The 19029-nt window shown below is 45.7% G+C and overlaps 2 protein-coding genes across 5 annotated transcripts; both read right to left on the reverse strand.

Moving 5' to 3' along the window:
- Window positions 1–219: 219 nt before the first annotated feature.
- LOC100284851 (bromodomain containing protein) lies at window positions 220–2353 on the reverse strand. Of its 4 annotated transcripts, none has more exons than XM_008663811.4 (3): window positions 1070–2353; window positions 852–972; window positions 220–726 (listed from the first exon to the last, which is right to left on the reverse strand). In XM_008663811.4, the coding sequence occupies exons 1-3, from the start codon at window positions 2177–2179 to the stop codon at window positions 662–664; spliced, it is 1296 nt and encodes a 431-aa protein (XP_008662033.1). In that variant the 5' UTR covers window positions 2180–2353; the 3' UTR covers window positions 220–661. The 4 variants fall into 4 exon arrangements, with proteins under 4 accessions (XP_008662033.1, XP_008662032.1, XP_008662031.1 ...); XM_008663810.4 differs by having other exon boundaries at window positions 220–750; NM_001157746.2 differs by having other exon boundaries at window positions 298–726; window positions 804–972; window positions 1070–2274.
- A 2616-nt stretch (window positions 2354–4969) lies between these two features.
- Window positions 4970–10195, reverse strand: LOC103642073 (probable polyamine oxidase 2). Its single transcript, NM_001329439.1, is given in 11 exon segments — window positions 4970–5587; window positions 5669–6098; window positions 6201–6298; window positions 6387–6489; window positions 6581–6666; window positions 6759–6846; window positions 6930–7043; window positions 7137–7225; window positions 7342–7451; window positions 9306–9619; window positions 9883–10195. Coding segments are annotated over 10 exon segments (1449 nt in total). The 5' UTR covers window positions 9319–9619; window positions 9883–10195; the 3' UTR covers window positions 4970–5269.
- Window positions 10196–19029: the final 8834 nt, after the last annotated feature.

Raw genomic sequence — 19029 nt, forward strand, 5'->3', positions numbered from 1 at the left:
TCTTATATTTGTTTAAAGTATAGAAAATAATAATACACCTGTATAACAGCGACATGAGAAACACAACGCGCGCGAAGGGCGCGTGAGATACTAGTATGTACCAAATAAAGACACATTAACCCATGGTCTTGTGGTGATACACAATAAAGAAGCACACGCCTACCAAAGGATGGTAATTTTCATAGATCAAGCAACACCACCAGAACAAACTCAACAGTCAACACAAATTTGCATGGTCGTTGAAATTTATCTTGCGTAATCCTATCCAAAATGCAGAAATAACTCTTACATCAAAAGTCATCACCCAACAAATGATACTGCATTGTTACTTATAAAACCATACTTTAATGTCATGCACAAAGCATCAATTACGAGAAGGTCGATCAACCCTACCATTAAGAACACAGACACTAGCCCTGGCCCCCTTCATACGAGAAGGTCGATCAGCTACTTTTAACACACCAGTACCTTCCACCTCCAGCTTACATACACATGGTGCTGTACTGCTGTCAGACACCCACAAAGCCAGTTTGTTATCTACTACTAACGTAATCAAAGCCTAAGCAGACACCCATGTCTCAGAAACAGCTACACACTTACAATTACCTGCACACGAACTCGGATCATTCAGATTTTCAAATCCTATTGTTACCAACCTCCCCTAAGTCAAAGAATGAGCATTGCCAGCTCCTGAGGCACTGTCCCCTGAGCTCCTCGACTCAGAACCTGTAAATGTAAAAAGTCCGCACCCTGAAGAAATTTTGGAACTATTGAAGGACTACACAATGCCAGCTTGATCATACCACTGGACGATGAAGAGCCACTGCCAGAACCACCAGAGCCAGTCGTACCTTCAGCGTCCTTCTCGATCTCCATGGATTGGTAAGTGGCTGCTGGCATTTCATCCCCAATATCAACATACTCATCCACCTGCTCAGCCACTGTAGTGCTCTTCACAGGTTCCTCACTCTCCTGCAAAAATAATAAATAAACAAACCAGCATCAGCGCCCAATTCACACGTCCACTAGCTGCAACCAAAAACAAACGTGCTGCTCCTATTGTCATTACCGCATCGTCATTGCCAACCAATGTAGGCACATCGCCCACAGGTGCAGTGTCATCCTCAGCCACAGCAGTACTGGTTACATCAGCAACGCCACCATTCAACATCGCAGCACGCTGGGACTTCTTGAGCGCCTTGTTGAAGTTAGTAACGAAACGATCAAGCTCCCACTGTGTCTCAACATCCATCTCATCAATATCAAGCTCGATCTCATCCCCAAGCATCTCCGGGTTGTTGTTCCTCTTGCGCACGATCTGAAGCACATTGTGCATCTTCTCTTCGGGCAGGCTCACCAGCCCCAGCCTGAGCATGTTCTTCTCCTCCAGGCTCATCTCCCTCTTGTTAGGCTCCCTCGCCTTGGGCTTCCGCATCCTCACATTCCCTGCTCTCGTCTTAGCCTTCGCCTCGACAGGCTCAACTGCCGGCGGAGGTGGCAGCTCAGCCGCCACTGGCCTCGGCGGCTCAAGGCGCTTGCGCTCTTCCTCTAAACAAACGAGCGCCTCCTTGTACATCCTCTCGAAGTAGGCGAGGAGGGCGCCAGCGAACGTGTGAACCTCGTGGCCGACCGGGTTGTACCGCAGCGCGTTGGTGAAGGTGAGGCGGACGTCGGCCGCGAAGTCGTCGTGCGAGGCGTACCTCCCGGCGGCGAGGCCCTCCTTGACGGTGCCGAGATCCATGGGGCGCTTGATGACGGCATGGTAGTCGTGGAGGCCGAGGCGCTCCACCTCGACGGGCGCGTTGAACCACACGCTGCGCTTGTCCTTGCGCAGCCTGCTGAGGATCTGGCCGCACCGCTTCCGCATCGCCCCGCGGAGCACCGCGCGCGGCGGCGGGCCCTGCTGCTGCCAGGTGTCGATGCGGGAGAGGAGGGCGCGGACCTGGCCGAGCTCCACCGCGAGGCGGTCCCGGAGCGCGCGGGCCTCGCGGTGGCCCAGGGACGCCGGGCGGAACTTCACGTAGCCGGCCGCCGCCCGCGGCTTGGACTTGGACCCGTCGGCGCGCGGGTGGGGCTGGCTGGGACTAGGGTTGGGGGGTATGGGCTCGAGCGGGGCGCGCGTCTCCCCCCAGTTGTGGTGGTGGCCCCCTCCCCGTCCGGCCAAAAGGGAGGAGGCCATCGCCGGCGCCGGCGAGGTCCCGCGAGCTCGACTGGTGCGCTGGCAATTCGGATCCTGGGGAGAGGGAGAGAGCACGGGAGCGGGAGAGAGAGAGGGAGGATGCAGGTGGACTGGTGGAGTGGAGACGACGGGAATTTTTTCCCCGAGTGGCGGGCGGATCTGGCCGGCGTCGGGAGAGGAGGGATCCGCGCCGTTGGTAGGATGAGTGGACGGATGGGATGGCTCGAGACTTTCGTCTCCGAGAGTCGGTGCATGGCCGTGGACTCTGGGTTTGACTGGTCGTTGGGAGACAGATAACTGTCATGTGGGGTCAGAGTGTGCGGTGGGGTCGTAGTCTTGGTGTTAGAGCCTCATGTCATGGCAGTAGAGTTAATGAGTTATAAAGCTGTAGTTTATAATATCAACTAATATAATAATCATGCGCTGCGACGGCACAATTGAATAAAATAGCTGCTTGCTATCTCTAGGATAGAGTTATACAAAAGATCTAACCTATGAACTTGTTTAATATCTCTAGGATATTAAAGCTTTCCTAGTTGTGTTCTACAAATTCTCGAACATGTATTTTGGAAGTAAAAGCCTAATTGTTCTATATGTAAACTTTCTGACTGAACCTGATAAAACGGCAGCTCCACTAATGAAAAAAACGTTAGGTTTTGTTTGAATACTTTAGTATTGACTCCAATCCACGTGTGTTGAGGTGGATTGAGGTATAAATTAGTTTAAGTTACATCAAATCCACCTCAATATATGTGGATTGAGCTCAATACTAAAATATCCAAAGTAGGCCTAGCAAATTAACTGACCTCGTCAGCAATGTCTCCACTTCCAAGTTGTTTTGTAAATAGCCTCTTTCCAGCATTTTTTGTTTGGTTCAGACATCTTCGGGACACTTGGACAGAGGAGGAAGCGAGTACCCAAGTAACTGACAAAATCCACACGGCCATGAATCGACGAGATCACCCCACGAATGAACATTCACCACACCTGAATTTCGTTACCATAAATAAATTGCACCGGTTGATGTAGATCAGACAGGGCTCGTCAAAGGCAGGTCGATTTCAGAAAGTTTTGTTTATGCAAAACTGAACTAATCCAGTGCTGCTACAAAAGGAAAATGTCGACCCTAGTTCTGAAGATAGACTTTGCAAAAGCATTTGATAGTGTTAATTGGGACAGTCTGCTTGTAATTCTACGCACACGAGGCTTTCCTGATCAGTGGTGCTCTTGGCGAAATCAGCTATCCTACTTAGGGTTTGTTAGTTTTGCTCTCAATCCATATGGATTAGATGAGTTTAAATATCAAACGAGTTAAAATCTTTTACAATTTTTTCCAATCTCATCCAATCCATATATGATAGAAATAATCGAACAAGACATTAATAGATTACTGGGGAGATGGATTTCTTGCGAGAAAGGCCTACAACAGGAAGACCCCCTTGTCTTCGTACTAGTTGCATATGTGCTTCAACAGCTATTATCCTCGGATCCAGTGCTCCGAGCCTCCGATTGCCCCAGACCGCCCGTGCACTATCCTACAATATCCTGACGACACACTGATCATTGCCCGAGTAGATGAACCTGCTGTGCAAAGCCTCAAAACGCTACTACACAGCTTCTCTCAGGCCACATGTTTTTTGCATATGAATTACTCGAAGAGCACCATTGTCCCCATGCACGTTCCTGAAGTAGATATGATGTTGACAACTATGTAACTACACTCGGCTGTGCAAAGGGCTCCTTCCCACAGACTTATCTTGGTCTTGCTCTTTCCAACATGAAATTGAAGCTATCATCATTTGCGCCCATCATCTCTTGTGTTGACCGTTACCTGTCTGAGTGGCGGGCAAGTTCCATCATGGTCGTCGCCTCACCTTGGTGAATGCAGTTCTTGATAGTCTTCCTGTATATGCAATGGGGGCCTTGCTGCTTCCGCAAGGTGCGTGATCGACACACTTGATGCGCGTCGTCGCGCCTTCCTGTGTTTTTTTTTATTTTCTTTCTCTTTCCAGTTTTGATTGTTTGATCAATTTTTTTTATCGTGGGATCATTTCATGTCATCATCCATTTCGGTGGTGAACTAATTCAGCAACTTAGTGAAGTGCTCATATAATTTTGGCTGGTTTTATCTTCTCGTTGGTCTTGTAGTGCTTTTTCACCATGTTCTTCTTTTGGTCAGGGGGCTCGCTGCTAATCGTTGTTGGCCCTTACCTATGTATTGCGCTCTTGCCTTATCATCACCAACAGAGCATGGTGGTTCGACAGTATCAGACGATGCGAACTATATCATCATCAATGTTGATGAGATCGTTTGGTCGCTTCAACGAAGTCACCATGCCGCACATTCCACTTAGGTTGATGACGAAGAGCACGCCCCCATGTAGTCTAGCTTAAAATACGTTTCAGGCCTATTGCAAAAACTCTTATCTGCCGCTTCGAGCAGCATATCACCATCTGATCTGCTTGGTCGGTCCACGAACAAATGGCTGAATCCATGATTAACGTTACGATAGCAAGGAGATTCAGTAGTGGAAAGGCCCAGATAGTCTAAGTGGAGTTGGTGGCTAGTCTGGGCGTTGGGACGAGCTGCAAGTAAGGGTGGGTGATTCAAATGTTTCTTTAAGGTTCGTTTTGCGACCTTAATTAATTTTAGTTCAAAATAGAAATAGAGCTCAATTATAATACTAATACGATCTGATCCTTAAATTTTATAGTATAAAATTTAGAGTCTATTACTACCCCTAACGGTAAGCAGCTGACGTGTTACATGCCAAATAACTCAATACTCCAAACAGTTAAGTTACATATATGTATTATTATTACTAGTGTTCATAATACATACGGGGCATCCTTTTCTACCAAGATGACATGATAACCCTGAACACACACAGACCCACAAGGCCACAATACACAATATAGGTTTTAACATGAAACGCCACACAAGTAATGCCAGCACATTCCTCATGCCGAAGAGGGAGAAGCAAGGGGAGTTTCTTTCTCCCTGTACTGCCAGCTTTCCCTCCGGCAATCAGTGGGACGTCCAGCGTACTGTCAGGTGCCAATCAATCCCATAGACAACCTCTCGTCTGCTTAGAGCCGAGAGATGAGCAACGGGACGGAGACAGGGCTTTCGTCGCCCATGGCAGGGTGGCACATCTCCAGCATGTCAAGCTCCCTGAACCGCTCCAGAACTCGCATCTTGCACTCCTCGGCTGCCATAACACCAGTGGAGAAGGCGCCGTGCACCGTGCCCGTGTACTTGACACTCGTGGCCTCTCCTGCGAAGAACAGGTTGTCCACGGGGATGCGCAGCTTCTCGTACAGGTCGCGGGGTTTGTTCACCCCATCGAACGTGTAGGAGCCAAGTGTGTTCTCGTCCGAGCCCCAGTGCGACACCAAGTAATTCATCTGCAACACCAAATTTTGGTCAGCGTAGGCTGTATCATCTTTTGTTACTATAGCTCAAGTTATTGCCAACAAACTACTAACCGGCTCAGCTGCATTGGGAAGGATCTTCTTCAACTGAGAAAAGGCAAACTGCGCAGCAGCCTCATCTGACATCTTCTCAATGTCACGAGCAAGTCGGCCAGCAGGCATGTAAACAAGGACAGGGTGGCCTGTTGCCTTGTGAAGGTTCAGGAAATAGCTGCAACCATACGTGCTAGAGGAAACGACGCCGAGGAACTCCACGTTAGGCCAGAAAACCTGGCCGAAGTGCAGAACAATTTTGTTCTCAACTCCAACCGTCAGTTCTCTGATTGCCTCTTCTTTCCACTCTGGCAGCCTCGGCTCAAATCTGATGGTTTTCACTTTCAGGACACCCAACGGAACAGTGACCACTGCAGCGTCCGCAACGAATGTTTGGCCACTGCTTACAGTAACCTCTACCCTGTTCCGGTGGCGAACAATTTCCAAAACCCTGAAGAACAAAGAACAAGGGTCGGTGCTGGAGCAATGGCTGATGAAAGTGAAACTACAACTAAATATCAAATTGATAATAAAAAGGATATATTATGCATACTTATGGTTGAGGCGTATATCTAAGCCTTTTGCAAGAGTATTTATAACTGGACGATATCCACGAACCATGAGGCCATGGCCACCTGGAAGCAGCACCTCCTGCATCCCATCAACATTATCATGCATAAGGCACAATAATTTCACAATGTGCAAGTATACTGGCCAGATAGTAAGGAAAAAAACATACCTGATCCCAGCCCTGTAGTGAAATTGAATCTGCGTCAGTGGCAAACCAACCCTCCATACGGCACAAATACCACTGAAGAACTTCATGAGCAATCCCTTCTTGCCTGTAGTGAACACATGGAAAACCCACTGTTAAAATGACTGGTATGTTTGTGTTGAACAGTGAACAAAGGCAGGAAGTAGATTAGTACAAACCTCAACTGTGGATTTCTATCCATAACAATTGCAATGGCTTTTGCGATAGACATATCTTCATTGGTTCCTTCCCTCAATTTGCCAGTCTGTGCACAGAAGTGTTGTGGGTAAATCAAATAATAGAAACTACCTAAAATCAACAGGCACTGACACACCACTAATTGAAAGGAGGGAATACCTCTTCCAGTATGGTCTCAAACACCTTCCCAATCTTTTCTACCAACTCCTGTGGTACTTGACGTCCATTAGTGTCATAGAGTGCATAGCTGAAGGCAATAGAGCAAGTTAGCTGCCATCATTAGCCCCCATCATCTCTCAAAGCACAATTCAGCCTAATGCAAAGTTTTACCTCTCCAGATCATGATCAAACAGCACAGAATCGTCTCCACTTGTGCGGTACAGTGGAAGTCCAAGCCTTCCAATTATTGGTGCCAAGGGATTTTCTTCACAAACGCCATGAAGCCTTCTCAATAGAAATGATGAAAAAAACACTCAATGCATTCCTTCAAGATGAACTTTTGGGCACATGGTGAAAGTTCAAAAGAATGGAACTCACCAAGATGCTCCCAAATCGACTGGAAACCCAAAAGAGTAGTCAGTGTGAACTCTGCCACCAATTCTATCACGAGATTCCAGAAGAATAACCTGAAATGCATCAGAGCAACCGAAATGCATCACAAAAGGATCTTTCCATTTTTCTCAAATAAATATGATTGCATCACCAACACACAAACATGACAAGAAGTAACACTGAAAAATACCTGGAAGGATGCATTTCTGAGCGCATCAGCAGCAGCAAGACCTGCAAACCCACCACCAATAACAATAGCGGATGGTGTGTGTGGCTTTCTCGCATTTTCACCACATGAGCCTGACATGAAGACAAGATATGTTTTATCTCAGTAAAGATAACACATGAAATAAAAATGTTTAAGTACCAAATGTGTTCAGAAGTACAAGTTTAGTTCTATTGATCATATTGAGAAGAAAAGATAAGTTTCGAAGTCATTTCTAATCAAATTTATTATTCCAGCAGTATCACAATTTGGACATGGAGAAAAGAAGGAAATAAAGGTGGATGGCTCCTGCTTTTTTAACAATATTCATAAAAAGAAACTTCCTGAAACATTCTTATGTCCGTTACTGCTAGCGTTTGGATGACATACAACCTGTTCAAGTTTAATCTTCTGCAAATTTGGATGCAATTGGGTGATTGCAATCTGGAGGGGTTTAGCATAAGGCTGATATTTTGCTCCAAAGAACAGACTACCTCCAAATGATTAAAAAACCCAGTTCATACATAATCAATATAAAGAAGCCTACCAAGTTGTGAAATTGCTGATCTCCTGTTCTTCTCACATCAACCCTCCTCTACCCCCCTCCACAATAGAGGGTTAGTAGTGAGGCATGTTCCCCTGTCTCAGAACAATGATGGTGAAATAAGACAGGACAGTTTAAGATTCAGTTATCCTCTCAACAACTAAATTTGGGCCTGTGCAATGTTCTTTGTCTGTATTAACCGCAGATTTATCTTTTTTGTAAAAAAAAAAGACAGAGCATGGTGATTGGTACACTCTTGTAGATCATGTTTTGACAAGATGGGCTCCAACTCCAAACTAAAAGGAATGAGTGTGCCATGTCTCATGACTAATGTTTGCCATGGTAACACTGGTACTCTGTAGGATTGTGGAAGAAACCTCTTTAGCAAACCCTTCTATCAGATACGCTTCACGTCTTCAGAACACTAAGCAGCCCAACTTCATTAGTCACCAAGCTTCTGTCGCCTAATGCTAGCAGGCACAATGAGACACCCAAAAGTGTTACCCATGAATGTGCGACAATGACAAAAAGCAAATTATATTCCGAGAAACCCTAACAAATACACGCAAATTGCAGCATTGGACTATAGTGAACAAGTAGACGGTTATATCCACTAGCCAATATACATTTGCCTACCCGTGTTCATGAGCATGATACCGCTGTGGATCGAACATGCATGGAATTAAGCACTTAACAAAAACATCACAGCACTTGATGGCATATACTTTTCGGTAGTCAGGTTTTGTAGCAATCGGTATAAGTCTATAAGCTAAATTGTTCCGTTTTCCTTATCGTACAACAGTGGTAGGGTTGTGAGAACAATTATCTTAGTGAACGAAGGTCCCCAGTACTACAAAATGAGGCACAAGAGTTCACAAATCCACATGGTGGGGTCAAATCCGAGAAGCTTCCAAGTGGTCGGTCCTCTCTTGGCCTCTTGCGTGAGATGTTGGTATAACAAGTGTGAAATGTAAACAACTTGCAGAGTTGTAGTATATTTATTTATTTATTTATTTTTGCCTTTCTTCACCAACAATTGAATATGGGACTTCATGGTTCATGGCCCATGCGTGCCTCCCAACTACCATCAGAACCCCGAATTTTTCTTGTTATCAAAAGAACGATTTTTCAAAACCACACGATCAGAAAGTTAAGTTGAAAATTTTCAATTTTGCCACGAACTGGCATCAGATCCACCAAATAAATACCTAATCAATAACCCGATAACGTATCATGTAGGAAAACAAATACTAGTGATCCCAAGTCATCCAATCGGTTCTTCTTCAGCCGAGCAGCTTTAATAATTCACGTCGATTTAAGATATATTTTCAAATTGGAACAAACATCCATCTGTCAACTATAAGCCCAAAACTGGAAGAGCTCCCGGGGAAGAAGCAGGACTTACTGTTGCTCGCCATCTGTGCAGCTCTGTTCTTCTCCTTCACAACTACTAGTTGAATTAGAATTGGATGGATTTAACTGGGGGGAGAAATGCAGCAGGAAGATGAGGAGGCAGGCGACGTAGTGGTTCGAGTTCGAGTTGAGTCCCAGGTTCACGAAACAGTTCATACAGCCGAGCAGCCGAATCACCGCAGCCCTCTCAGGATTTCACGGTCCCCTTCGCGATCTCACACAACCTTCCAGTGTGCCCCCGGTCCCATCAACTTCTCGCCCAATTCGACTGCGGGGGAGAAGAAAACTCTGGCGGGGCTAGCAACACTGCGAAATTAGGGAAATCAAAACTATCAATTCGTCACCAAAAAAATCAGGTAATAGCCCACATGCTCGGTCCTCTAGATAATTCCAAAAATCGCCACGCAACCCGGTGAACCGAAGCGGAATCGCGCCCGTGAAGCCAACCAGTCTATGGAGGCAGGGTCAAAAAAGGTCCCATCTTTTCATGTCTCCCCGCAAAGCGGGCTGCAATCACGCGACGCGGAGGGCGAATTCATGCATGGTGGAAAGAAAATCACGAGACCCACCTCGAAAACTTGGCAGCGGCCGAAAGAACTGGGGATTTACTTTGCGCAGGAAGGAACTCAGTGGATGCGTAGAAGGAGGAGACCTCCGGCCTGCTGCTGTCTCCTGCCGTTTGGGGGGGGCTTAGGCGCTGGTGTCGGTGATGGTCGGGGCGGTGTGGTGCGTGCGGGGCGGCGATTGGGTGGAATTTATAGCTTCTTTGGACGGCGAGGAGAGTTACCGGCGTGCACCACCGCACCAGCCTCGCCGACCCCACCAAACGCGTGGTTTCGTGAGCGTTTGCAGCCTGTTTGCTTGGCTATGTACCGAGCTCTTGATCGTGTTTTTGGACGGTGCTGATGCGTACGTAATTAGGGCTAGTTTGAAAAATCAAATCCTTATCAGAACTGAAGAGAATCGGAAAGAAAATTAGTTTATTTCTACCTCAATTTCCTCTAACTCTGGTGGGAATTTGAGGTTTCCAAAGTACCTCGGGATGGCAAAATTTCCATAGAAACGGGGTCGTGGGGATCTGATGCGTACGGAGCGGGTAGGGACGGTTTCTCCCCCACAGAGCTAACGGGGCGAGGCCCACTGACCCGATAAGAAATTATAATATGTATTAGTTAGTGTCGGGGACCATAATTAGGGGTACCCTCAAGACCACTAAATCTCAGCTGGTAACCCACATCAGCACAAAGCTGCAAAGGTCTGATGTGTGCGATTAAGCCAAGGATCGGTCCATTCAAGGGACATTATCGTGCCTGAAAGGGAATTAGGCTTACACCTAGTTCCTAAATAATTTTGGTGGTTGAATTGCCCAACACAAATCTTTGGACTAACTAGTTTGCTCTAGTTGTTAAGTTATACAGGTGCTAAAGGTTCACACTTAGCCAATAAAAAGACCAAGAGTTGGGTTCAACAAAAGAGCAAAGGGGCAACCGAAGGCACATCTGGTCTGGCACACCGGACTGTCCGGTGTGCCACCGGACAGTGTCCGGTGCACCGCCGGACATGTCCGGTGCACCAGAGGACTCCGACTCGAACTCGCCACCTTCGGGAATTTCAAGAGGCACTCGCGCTATAATTCACCGGACTGTCCGGTGCACACCGGACATGTCCGGTGCGCCATGGAAGGACGGCCTCAGGAACTCGCCAGCCTCGGGTTTTCACTCCAGCCGCTCCGCTATAATTCACCGGACTGTCCGGTGCATCTGCGGAGCAACGGCTACTTCAGGCGCCAACGGCTACCTACAGCGCATTTATTGCGCGCCAGCGCGCGCAGAGGTCAGGCACGCCCATACTGGCGCACCGGACACTCTACAGTACATGTCCGGTGCGCCACCGGACATCAAGGCGGGCCCAGAAGTCAGAACTCCAACGGTCGATTTCCAACGGCACTGGTGACGTGGCGGGGGCACCGGACTGTCCGGTGTACACCGGACTGTCCGGTGCGGCATCAAACAGACAGCCCAGCCAACGGTCAAGTTTGGTGGTTGGGGCTATAAATACCCCAACCACCCCACCATTCATTGCATCCAAGTTCTCTACTTCCCAACTACTACAAGAGCTCTAGTATTCAATTCTAGACACACCAAAGAGATCAAATCCTCTCCAAATTCCACACAACGCCATAGTGACTAGAGAGAGTGATTTGCTTGTGTTCTTTCGAGCTCTTGCGCTTGGATTGCTTCCTTCTTTCTTGATTCTTTCTTGTGATCAAACACTCACTTGTAATTGAGGCAAGAGGCACCAATTGTGTGGTGGCCCTTGCGGGAAGTTTGATTCCCAAGTGATTTGAGAAGAGAAGCTCACTCGGTCCGAGGGACCGATTGAGAGAGGGAAGGGTTGAAAGAGACCCGGCCTTTGTGGCCTCCTCAACGGGGAGTAGGTTTGCAAGAACCGAACCTCGGTAAAACAAATCCGCGTGTCACACTCTTCATTTTCTTGCGATTTGTTTTGCTCCCTCTCTCGCGGACTCGTTTATATTTCTAACGCTAACCCGACTTGTAGTTGTGATTATTTTTGAGAATTTCAGTTTCGCCCTATTCACCCCCCCCCCTCTAGGCGACTTTCAATTGGTATCAAAGCCCGGTGCTTTATTAGAGCCTAACCGCTCGAAGTGATGTCGGGAGATCACGCCAAGAAGGAGATGGAGACCGGCGAAAAGCCCACTACAAGCCACGGGAGCACTTCATCGGAAGAGTCCCGCACCAAGAGGAAGGAGAAGAAGAAGAACTCCTCCAACAAAGGGAAGGAGAAGAAATCTTCTTCGCACCGCGAAGAGAAGAAGGAGAGATCTTCCTCCCACAAGACACATCGGAAAGGGGACAAGCACAAAAGGATGAGGAAAGTGGTCTACTACGAGACCGACACTTCATCAACATCGACCTCCGACTCCGATGCGCCCTCCGTAACTTCTAAACGCCAAGAGCGTAAGAAGTTTAGTAAGATCCCCCTACATTACCCTCGCATTTCTAAAAATGCACCTTTACTTTCCGTCCCGTTAGGCAAACCACCAACTTTTGATGGTGAAGATTATGCTAGGTGGAGTGATTTAATGCGATTTCATCTAACCTCACTCCACAAAAGTATATGGGATGTTGTTGAGTTTGGTGCACAGGTACCATCCGTAGGGGACAAGAATTATGATGAGGATGAGGTGGCCCAAATCGAGCACTTCAACTCTCAAGCGACAACAATACTCCTCGCCTCTTTAAGTAGAGAGGAGTATAACAAAGTTCAAGGGTTGAAGAGCGCCAAGGAGGTTTGGGATGTGCTCAAAACCGCGCACGAAGGAGATGAGCTCACCAAGATCACCAAGCGGGAAACGATCGAGGGGGAGCTCGGTCGGTTCCGGCTTCGCAAAGGGGAGGAGCCACAACACATGTACAACCGGCTCAAGACTTTGGTGAACCAAGTGCGCAACCTCGGGAGCGTCAAGTGGGACGACCACGAAATGGTTAAGGTTATTCTAAGATCTCTCATTTTCCTTAACCCCACTCAAGTTCAATTAATTCGTGGTAATCCTAGATATACTAAAATGACCCCCGAGGAAGTTATCGGGCATTTTGTAAGTTTTGAGTGCATGATCGAAGGCTCGAGGAAGATCAACGAGCTTGATGATCCATCTACATCCGAAGCTCAACCCGTCGCATTCAAGGCGACGGAAGAAAAGAAGGAGGAGTCTACACCAAGTAGACAACCAATCGACGCCTCCAAGCTTGACAATGAGGAGATGACGCTCGTCATCAAGAGCTTCCGCCAAATCCTCAAACAAAGGAGGGGGAAAGACTACAAGTCCCGCTCCAAGAAGGTTTGCTACAAATGTGGTAAGCCCGGTCATTTTATTGCCAAATGTCCTATATCAAGTGACAGTGACCGAGGCGACGACAAGAAGGGGAGAAGAAAGGAGAAAAAGAAGTACTACAAGAAGAAGGACGGCGATGCCCATGTTTGTCGGGAGTGGGATTCCGACGAAAGCTCAAGCGACTCCTCCGATGACGAGGACGCCGCCAACATCGCCGTCACCAAGGGACTCCTCTTCCCCAACGTCGGCCACAAGTGCCTCATGGCAAAGGACGGCAAACGGAAGAAGGTTAAATCTAACTCCTCCACTAAATATGAGTCTTCTAGTGATGATAATAATAGTGATGAGGAGGATAATTTGCGTGTTCTTTTTGCCAATCTTAACATGGAGCAAAAAGAAAAATTAAATGAGTTGATTAGTGCTATTCATGAAAAGGATGACCTTTTGGACTCCCAAGAGGATTGTCTAATTAAAGAAAACAAGAAACATGTTAAGGTTAAAAAGGCTTATGCTCTAGAAGTAGAAAAATGTGAAAAATTATCTAGTGAGCTAAGCACTTGCCGTGAAATGATTGACAACCTTAGGAATGAAAATGCTAGTTTAAATGCTAAGATTGATTCTCATGTTTGCATTGTTTCAACTTCCAATCCTAAAGATAATAATGATGATTTGCTTGCTAGGATTGAAGAATTGAATATTTCTCTTGCTAGCCTTAGAGTAGAAAATAAAAATTTAATTGCTAAGGCTAAAGATTATGATGTTTGCAAAGTTACAATTTTCGATCTTAGAGATAAAAATGATATTCTTCATCCTAAGATTGTTGAACTTAATTCTTGCAAACCCTCTACATCTATTGTTGAGCATGTATCTATTTGTACTAGATGTAGAGATGTTGATGTTAATGCTATTCATGATCATATGGCTTTAATTAAACAACAAAATGATCATATAGCAAAACTAGATGCTAAAATTGCCGAGCACAACTTAGAAAATGAGAAATTTAAATTTGCTCGTAGCATGCTTTATAATGGGAGACGCCCGGGTATCAAGGATGGCATTGGCTTCCAAAGGGGAGACAATGTCAAAATTAGTGCCCCTCCTAAAAGATTGTCTAATTTTGTTAAGGGCAAGGCTCCCATGCCTCAGGATAACGAGGGTTACATTTTATACCCTGCCGGTTATCCGGAGAGCAAAATTAGGAGAATTCATTCTAGGAAGTCTCACTCTGGCCCTAATCATGCTTTTATGTATAAGGGTGAGACATCTAGCTCTAGGCAACCAGCCCGTGCTAAGTTGCCTAGAAAGAAAACTCCTAATGCATCAAATGATCATGACATTTCATTTAAAACTTTTGATGCTTCTTATGTGCTTACTAGCAAATCCGGCAAGGTAGTTGCCAAGTTTGTTGGGGGCAAACACAAGGGTTCCAAGACTTGTGTTTGGGTACCCAAAGTTCTTGTGTCTAATGCCAAAGGACCCAAAACCGTTTGGGTACCTAAAGTCAAGAACTAAAATTGTTTTGTAGGTTTATGCATCTGGGGGCTCAAGTTGGATACTCGATAGCGGGTGCACAAACCACATGACTGGGGAGAAGAAGATGTTCTCCTCATATGAGAAAAACCAAGATCCCCAACGAGCTATCACATTCGGGGATGGAAATCAAGGTTTGGTCAAAGGATTGGGTAAAATTGCTATATCACCTGACCATACTATTTCCAATGTTTTTCTTGTAGATTCTTTAGATTACAATTTGCTTTCCGTATCCCAATTATGTCAAATGGGCTACAACTGTCTATTTACTGATGTAGGTGTCACTGTCTTTAGAAGAAGTGATGATTCAATAGCATTTAAGGGAGTGTTAGAGGGTCAGCTATACTTGGTAGATTTTGATAGAGCTGAACTCGACACTTGCTTGGTTGCTAAGACTAACTTGGGTTGGCTCTGGCACCGCCGACTAGCCCATGTTGGAATGAAGAATCTTCATAAGCTTCTAAAGGGAGAACACATTTTAGGACTAACAAATGTTCATTTTGAGAAAGACAGGATTTGTAGCGCATGCCAAGCCGGGAAGCAAGTTGGTACCCATCATCCACACAAAAACATCATGACGACCGACAGGCCACTAGAGCTCCTACACATGGACCTATTCGGCCCGATTGCTTACATAAGCATCGGCGGGAGTAAGTACTGTCTAGTTATTGTGGATGATTATTCTCGCTTCACTTGGGTATTCTTTTTACAGGAAAAAATCTCAAACCCAAGAGACCTTAAAGGGATTCTTGAGACGGGCTCAAAATGAGTTCAGCTTAAGGATAAAGAAAATAAGAAGCGACAACGGGACGGAGTTCAAGAACTCTCAAATTGAAGGCTTTCTTGAGGAGGAGGGCATCAAGCATGAGTTCTCTTCTCCCTACACCCCACAACAAAATGGTGTAGTGGAGAGGAAGAATCGAACTCTATTGGACATGGCAAGGACCATGCTTGATGAGTACAAGACTTCGGATCGGTTTTGGGCCGAGGCAGTCAACACCGCCTGCTACGCCATCAACCGGTTATATCTTCACCGAATCCTCAAGAAGACATCATATGAACTCCTAACCGGTAAAAAGCCCAATATTTCTTATTTTAGAGTCTTTGGTAGCAAATGTTTTATTCTTGTTAAAAGAGGTAGAAAATCTAAATTTGCTCCTAAGACTGTAGAAGGTTTTTTTCTCGGTTATGACTCAAACACAAGGGCATATAGAGTCTTTAACAAGTCCACTGGACTAGTTGAAGTCTCATGTGACGTTGTGTTTGATGAGACTAACGGCTCTCAAGTAGAGCAAGTTGATCTTGATGAGATAGGTGAAGAACAGGCTCCATGCATAGCGCTAAGGAACATGTCCATTGGGGATGTGTGTCCTAAGGAATCCAAAGAGCCTCCAAATGCACAAGATCAACCATCCTCCTCCACTCAAGCATCTCCGTCAACTCAAAATGAGGATGAAGCTCAAGTTGATGAAGTAGAAGATCAAGCAAATGAGCCACCTCAAGATGACGGCAATGATCAAGGGGGAGATGCAAATGATCAAGACAAGGAGGATGAAGAGCAAAGGCCGCCACACCCAAGAGTCCACCAAGCAATACAACGAGATCACCCCGTCGACACTATCCTCGGCGACATTCATAAGGGGGTAACTACTAGATCTCGTGTTGCACATTTTTGTGAGCATTACTCGTTTGTTTCCTCTATTGAGCCACACAGGGTAGAGGAGGCACTACAAAATTCGGATTGGGTGGTGGCAATGCAAGAGGAGCTCAACAATTTCACAAGGAACGAGGTATGGCACTTAGTTCCACGTCCTAACCAAAATGTTGTAGGAACCAAATGGGTCTTCCGCAACAAGCAAGATGAGCATGGTGTGGTGACAAGGAACAAAGCTTGACTTGTGGCCAAAGGATACTCCCAAGTCGAAGGTTTGGATTTCGGTGAAACCTATGCACCCGTAGCTAGCCTTGAATCAATTCGCATATTTTTAGCCTATGCTACTTACCATGGCTTCAAGCTTTATCAAATGGACGTGAAGAGTGCCTTCCTCAACGGACCAATCAAGGAAGAGGTCTATGTTGAGCAACCTCCCGGCTTTGAAGACAGTGAGTATCCTAACCATGTCTATAAGCTCTCTAAGACGCTTTACGGGCTAAAGCAAGCCCCAAGAGCATGGTATGAATGCCTTAGAGATTTCCTTATTGCAAATGGCTTCAAAGTCGGCAAGGCCGATCCTACTCTATTCACTAAAACTCTTGACAATGATTTGTTTGTATGCCAAATTTATGTTGATGATATCATATTTGGGTCTACTAACGAATCTACTTGTGAGGAATTTAGTAGGATCATGACACAGAAATTCGAGATGTCTATGATGGGGGAGTTGAAGTACTTCTTAGGATTTCAAGTGAAGCAACTCCAAGAGGGCACCTTCCTTAGCCAAACGAAGTATACTCAAGATATTCTAAGCAAGTTTGGGATGAAGGATGCCAAGCCCATCAAGACACCCATGGGAACCAATGGGCATCTCGACCTCGACACGGGAGGTAAGTCCGTGGATCAAAAGGTATACCGGTCGATGATAGGTTCCCTACTCTATTTATGTGCTTCTCGACCGGACATTATGCTTTCCGTTTGCATGTGTGCAAGATTCCAATCCAACCCTAAGGAATCCCACCTTACGGCCGTAAAACGAATCTTGAGATATTTGGCTTATACTCCTAAGTTTGGGCTTTGGTACCCTCGGGGATCAACATTTGATTTGATTGGTTATTCGGATGCCGATTGGGCAGAGTGTAAGATTAACAGGAAGAGCACATCAGGGACTTGCCAGTTCTTGGGGAGATCCTTGGTGTCTTGGGCTTCAAAGAAGCAAAATTTGGTCGCTCTTTCAACCGCCGAAGCCGAGTACATTGCCGCAGGTCATTGTTGCGCGCAATTACTTTGGATGAGGCAAACCCTGCGGGACTACGGTTACAAATTAACCAAAGTTCCTTTGCTATGTGATAATGAGAGTGCAATCAAAATGGCCGACAATCCCGTCGAGCATAGCCGCACTAAGCACATAGCCATTCGGTATCATTTTCTTAGGGATCACCAACAAAAGGGAGATATCGAGATTGCTTACATTAATACTAAAGATCAATTAGCCGATATCTTTACCAAGCCACTTGATGAACAAACTTTTACCAAACTTAGGCATGAGCTCAATATTCTTGATTCCCGCAACTTCTTTTGTTAGATTGCACACATAGCTCATTTATATACTTTTGATCATATCTCTTTTATATGCTATGACTAATGTGTTTCCAAGTCTATTTCAAATCAAGTCATAGGTATATTGAAAGGGAATTGGAGTTTTAGGCGAAGACAAAGGCTTCCACTCCGCAACCCATCCTTCGTCGTCGCTCCAAGCCACTCTCCATCTTTGGGGGAGAGAACAAAAGGACTTCATCTTTGGTACAATCTTAACTCATTTGTTTATGACCAAAGAGGAAGACATTACTTCAAGGGCTCTAATAATTCCGTTTTTGGCGATTCATGCCAAAGGGGGAGAGAGTATGAGCCCAAAGCAAAAGGACCGCACCACCACCAATTTCAAAAACTTAGTGTTTTCCGAGAATATTTATCAACTGGTATTCTATTGTGTTCAAAAAGGGGAGAAAGTAGTATTTCAAAAATGATATATCAAAACCCTCTTGAACACTAAGAGGAGGATCTCCTTTAGGGGGAGTTTTGTTTAGTCAAAGGAAAAACATTTGAAACAGGGGGAGAAAATTTCAAATCTTGAAAATGCTCTGCAAAATCCTATTCATTTACCTTTGACCATTTGCAAAAGAACTTTGAATAGGATTTACAGAAGAGTTTGCAAAAACAAAACATGTGGTGCAAGCGTGGTCCAAAATGTTAAATAAGAAAGAAATAATCCATGCATATCTTGTAATTAGTTATAGTGGCTCAATTCCAAGCAACCTTTACACTTACATTATGCAAACTAGTTCAATTATGCTCTTCTATATTTGCTTTGGTTTGTGTTGGCATCAATCACCAAAAAGGGGGAGATTGAAAGGGAATTAGGCTTACACCTAGTTCCTAAATAATTTTGGTGGTTGAATTGCCCAACACAAATCTTTGGACTAACTAGTTTGCTCTAGTTGTTAAGTTATACAGGTGCTAAAGGTTCACACTTAGCCAATAAAAAGACCAAGAGTTGGGTTCAACAAAAGAGCAAAGGGGCAACCGAAGGCACATCTGGTCTGGCACACCGGACTGTCCGGTGTGCCACCGGACAGTGTCCGGTGCACCGCCGGACATGTCCGGTGCACCAGAGGA

Source organism: Zea mays, chromosome 10 (genome assembly GCF_902167145.1).
Source record: "Zea mays cultivar B73 chromosome 10, Zm-B73-REFERENCE-NAM-5.0, whole genome shotgun sequence".
NCBI lineage: Eukaryota > Viridiplantae > Streptophyta > Magnoliopsida > Poales > Poaceae > Zea > Zea mays.

Bases quoted from the DNA above. Each gene is read 5' to 3' on its own strand.
- LOC100284851 (XM_008663809.4), bottom strand. From the start codon at position 2,179: ATGGCCTCCTCCCTTTTGGCCGGACGGGGAGGGGGCCACCACCACAAC. The intron at 973-1,069 runs GTAATGACAATA...TTATTTTTGCAG, and splicing joins TGGTTGGCAATGACGATGCG to GAGAGTGAGGAACCTGTGAA.